The 5,049-nt window shown below is 33.9% G+C and overlaps 1 protein-coding gene across 1 annotated transcript; it reads left to right on the top strand.

Annotated features, from left to right (window-relative positions):
• The first annotated feature begins 338 nt into the window (after nt 1-338).
• Nucleotides 339-4,744, top strand: LOC114414944 (nucleobase-ascorbate transporter 2). Its single transcript, XM_028379401.1, has 13 exons — nt 339-694; nt 794-891; nt 1,326-1,502; nt 1,771-1,871; nt 1,974-2,049; nt 2,139-2,198; nt 2,456-2,640; nt 2,756-2,852; nt 3,056-3,201; nt 3,279-3,370; nt 3,504-3,581; nt 3,668-3,828; nt 4,222-4,744. The coding sequence occupies exons 1-13, from the start codon at nt 604-606 to the stop codon at nt 4,432-4,434; spliced, it is 1,575 nt and encodes a 524-aa protein (XP_028235202.1). The 5' UTR covers nt 339-603; the 3' UTR covers nt 4,435-4,744.
• The last annotated feature ends 305 nt before the right edge of the window (nt 4,745-5,049 follow it).

Raw genomic sequence — 5,049 nt, forward strand, 5'->3', positions numbered from 1 at the left:
GGATATGGAAAACTTAACGGCACCTTTAATATTTATAATGTTTAAATAAATAAAAAGCAAAGAGAGAAAAAAAAAAAAAGAGAGAGAAAGATTGAGGTTGTGTGTTCAACTACACACGAAATTAGTTTTTCTGCTGTCATTGTTTAGGCTGTCTTTTTATTGTTCCATTAAAATAATAATATATGTTAATATTTAATTATGATATTTAATTTTAAAAATGAAACAACACAAGCACAACATCAAAAGAGACAAAAGAGATAGAAGAAAAGCCAAATCCCACATTATACAGTGCAATTTCTCTTCCTCAGTTGTTTTGTTGCACTGTTCTGTTCTCACACCATTTCTCTTCAACTGTGCATTCTCACATACTTTCTCTACAAAAAATAATACTCTCTCTCTCTCTTGCTTCCATCATTCTATTGGTCTTTTCCTTTCTCCTTTTCAACTTCATACATTGACTAACTTTCCCTCTCTCAGTTTTCTCACACTCTACTAGACCAAAGATTCTAGCTTTCTATCTACCTTTTTTTCTCTCACTCTCTCAAGTTCGTCCTTCATAAGGATATTAAGATTTCGAGGTAAAAGTAGAGTTGCAAAGGAATCATGGCAGCTCCAAAGCCAGAGGAGATAAGCCACCCACCAATGGACCAACTTCAAGGCTTAGAGTACTGTATCGACTCAAACCCTTCCTGGGGTATGCTCACTTCCTCAACTGCATTTTCAGCTTCATTAAAAGATTGAACTTTTTTGTGCACATTTTGGTTTTAATGAGTGTTTTTGAACCGTTTAACAGTGGAGACAATAGTTCTTGGTTTCCAGCATTACATTTTGGCCTTAGGAACTGCAGTCATGATTCCTTCATTTCTTGTGCCTTTGATGGGTGGAAGTGATGTAAGTCATTCCCTCCAACTTCAACTCCTTTTGCTTTGCTTCATTTTTTTATATTATTATTTCTTTTATTGGTAAATGTTAGTTTGGATTAAAAATGTTAGTTGGGGATTCGAATCCAATACTTCTTCCTTCAACTCCTTTTGCCTTGCTTCTTCTTTGTTAGTTTTTTTATATTATTATGTAACATGAAATGAAATTCTTTGATATTGCCAAATCTCTCTACTGAGGTGGATTGGAGGAACTTTTTGTTTTGCCTTTACATTGTTTTTTGTTTTGACATATCATATGCTGAAATGAGCCGTGTGGGTCCCACAGAGAAGAAAAATTGTTGATTCTGAAAGTGAAATTTCCTCATGGTCTTTAGTTTTACTTTGCATTGTCCTATTATGTAGAAAATTGATATTGATATTTCAAATATTGATACGATGATTCAGGATGATAAAGTGAGGGTGGTGCAGACGCTGCTTTTTGTTGAAGGAATTAATACACTTCTGCAGACACTCTTTGGAACCCGGTTACCAACAGTGATAGGAGGGTCTTATGCATTTATGGTCCCCATTATATCGATAATTCATGATTCCTCATTGACAAGGATAGAGGACCCACATTTGGTTAGTACATTTCTCTAATACTACTATATTATTTGGTTGCCACATTTCAATTATAATAAGTTGATGATTCTATTAGTTGTGGACAATACAACCGCTATGAAATTTTTAATTCTAATGTAAGATTACGTCTAATCCTTCTAGACAAAATCTAAGGCAACGTGACATTTATTAAGCGGAAAATAATTTAATCTATTTAATAGAATGTGTGGGTTTAAGCATTTAAATTTATTTTCAATAGATTAAACTAATGGCTTGTATTTATCTCCAGAGATTTCTTAACACCATGAGAGCAGTACAAGGGGCAATGATAGTAGCATCAAGCATACAAATCATTTTGGGCTTTAGTCAGTTATGGGCCATTTGTTCTAGGTGAGCTCTTTCTAACTGAAGTGCATAGTTATTCTTCCAATTAAAGAATTAAGCTTAATCTATACATCAAATACTTACTGTATTCTTACTTTTTTTTATCAGGTTTTTCAGTCCACTTGGAATGGTCCCAGTAATTGCATTAGTTGGATTTGGATTATTTGACCGAGGATTCCCTGTGGTATAACAATAACCCACGGGTCAATAATACAAATTCATCTCTTTTTGGCTCATACTGACTAACATTACTTTTCTTCTTTTTTTTTTCAGGTTGGGCATTGCGTTGAAATTGGAATTCCCATGTTAATTCTGTTTGTAGTCTTCTCTCAGGTACTAATCAAATTCACATTTATGTGACAAGCAAAAGGGAGTGAATATTTCAACTATCTAAAGTGAAATTTTTATGCTTCACTTTTAATCCAATGCAGTGCTTTTACATAAACATTCTTGAGGGATATGACTTTGAAATGTATATGATAATTATTTGGTGAGGGCCAAAGAAGGGTATCCATTGTGAATGTCCAATATTTACTATTTATTATCTATTGAAAATATAGTAACTATGCTACGATTATTGCTGTTTGCAGTACTTGAAAAATTTTCATACAAGACAACTACCAATACTAGAGAGATTTGCTCTACTAATATCAACCACAGTGATATGGGCATATGCACATCTCTTAACAGCAAGTGGAGCATACAAACACCGTCCTGATTTAACCCAACATAATTGCAGAACAGACAGGGCCAACCTCATTTCTTCTGCTCCATGGTTGGTACAGAAAAAGCATCTGTTAAAATAGTTAAATGTTATAATCATAATTCAGGTGCCAGGAAGCAAGCACTTTTGAGCTGTTGCCAATGACTCTTCTACATGTTGCCTACAGGATAAAGATTCCATACCCTCTTGAGTGGGGTGCTCCTACATTTGATGCTGGTCATGCTTTTGGAATGATGGCTGCTGTTTTAGTCTCCTTAATTGAGGTATTTTACATATTTACTAAAGGAGTCTTAGTAACTCACTTCACTTCTTTACTATTGGTTAAAATTTATTGAAAACTACACGTGAGTGAAACTTATTAAATAAGAAGTGAGACATAAAATTTTATGATTCCAATATTTGTCGTACGGTCCTAATAGAAATTCAAATGTAGTGTTGACTAGTTATATTAAAAAAATTGTGGCAGTCAACTGGGGCATACAAAGCTGCATCACGACTTGCAAGTGCAACACCACCTCCAGCTCATGTTCTGAGCCGTGGTATTGGTTGGCAAGGAGTTGGAATCTTGCTGAATGGCCTTTTTGGAACACTGACTGGTTCAACAGTTTCTGTGTAAGTGCTACTCTTCATTGTTCATGGTTTTCACTTTTGTGGACACAAATTGATTCTCATAGGATTATCCATTACAGAGAGAATGTGGGGCTCCTAGGAAGCACTCGTGTTGGGAGTCGAAGGGTAATTCAAATTTCAGCTGGTTTTATGATATTCTTCTCAATGTTAGGTGAGTGCCAAACTTTGGAGTATATTAGTCCTAACTATATTATCGTCCTTTTTTTAGTAGCTTTCACTTACAATGCACATTCCCCATTTTTGCTGGTTTTATGATATTCACATATTTGATATTTCTTGTTCAGGAAAATTTGGAGCTTTATTTGCATCAATACCATTCCCCATTTTTGCAGCTGTATACTGTGTTCTGTTTGGCCTTGTGGGTGAGTATCACCATTTCACCTATGGTTTAGTTTAAGCATGTCTTTGCTTCCTCTATCTTTTTTATGACAATTTTCTCTATTTGCAGCTTCTGTGGGGCTATCATTCTTGCAGTTCACTAACATGAACTCAATGAGGAACCTCTTTATTCTTGGTGTAGCCCTTTTCTTAGGTTTTTCTGTTCCTGAGTATTTCAGAGAGTACACTTCAAAGGCCCTTCATGGTCCTACTCATACAAGGGCTGGATGGGTGAGTTTATTGTTTCATCAATACAAAACTTGTGAAAATCTTACTACGTGCATGTTTAGGTAATCACTCTGAAAGTACTTTTAGAAAATGATAATCTTTGTATCTTTTGTTCTGAACCTACTTTTAGAAGGGATATAATGGTTATCCAAACATGCACTATGTCAAAATTCCATATACTTGGTTTGTACTAGTAAGGCAGATAGTTATTATAAGAACTGTTATTTATCTTTGTGAATTCTCCATCATGTCACTAACGAAATGGCTTGTGTCATAAAAAAATCCTTATTAAGTGGCAGAACAATCATGCATCTTCTGCTTCTAATTGCGATGGTTTCTTGATGTTTTAATAAAGAAAATGTTAATACTAATTTTCTCTTTTTTTTTCTTTTTCAGTTCGATGATTTCCTTAATACTATATTCTTCTCATCTCCAACTGTTGCATTGATTGTTGCTGTATTCTTGGACAATACTCTTGATTACAAGGATAGCGCCAAAGATAGGGGAATGCCATGGTGGGCCAAGTTTAGAACATTCAATGGAGATAGCCGAAATGAAGAGTTCTATACACTTCCTTTCAACCTCAACCGGTTTTTCCCTCCACGATAAATAACAGTTAGTTATACCATCAAGAAAAGATGTTAGAGGAAAAACATCATTTTCCTGATAAAGAGGTTATATATTTAGTTGCTGTGAGAGTGAAGCAGTGATATCATATTGGTGATTTTTTAATGAAGAAATTGATCATATGCTTCACACGACCTCTTCGTCTCTCTCTCTCTCTTACTCCCCAAAATTATTAGTAAGTATTCAAAGTCAAGAAAATTAAAAATTCAAAGGAAAAATTATGTACTTCTCAAACATTCCAAAACTCTCGAGATTATATACAGTTTATGATATAACTTTATGTTACATAAAATGTAAATTCCAGCGTTGTGCTGATTTAAAGCGTGTTAGGGGGGAAGGGTATCGTTCTAATAAAAAAAATTCATTAGAGTATGCTGGGTAAAGAAAGAAATAGAGTGAATGAAAATTTTAAAAAAAGTGAACAAAAATGTTAGAAATAAAGTAAATATTATAAATGTGCTTGGTAAAAGAGAAATATAAATGAAATAATTAAAGAAATAAAAAGAATGAAAATAAGTAAGAAATAAAATAAAAAAGTGCTAGTGTATTCTAACTTTTATCCTATTTTCATTCAACCAACCAATTAACATTATTTTC

Source organism: Glycine soja, chromosome 6 (assembly GCF_004193775.1).
Source record: "Glycine soja cultivar W05 chromosome 6, ASM419377v2, whole genome shotgun sequence".
Lineage (NCBI taxonomy): Eukaryota > Viridiplantae > Streptophyta > Magnoliopsida > Fabales > Fabaceae > Glycine > Glycine soja.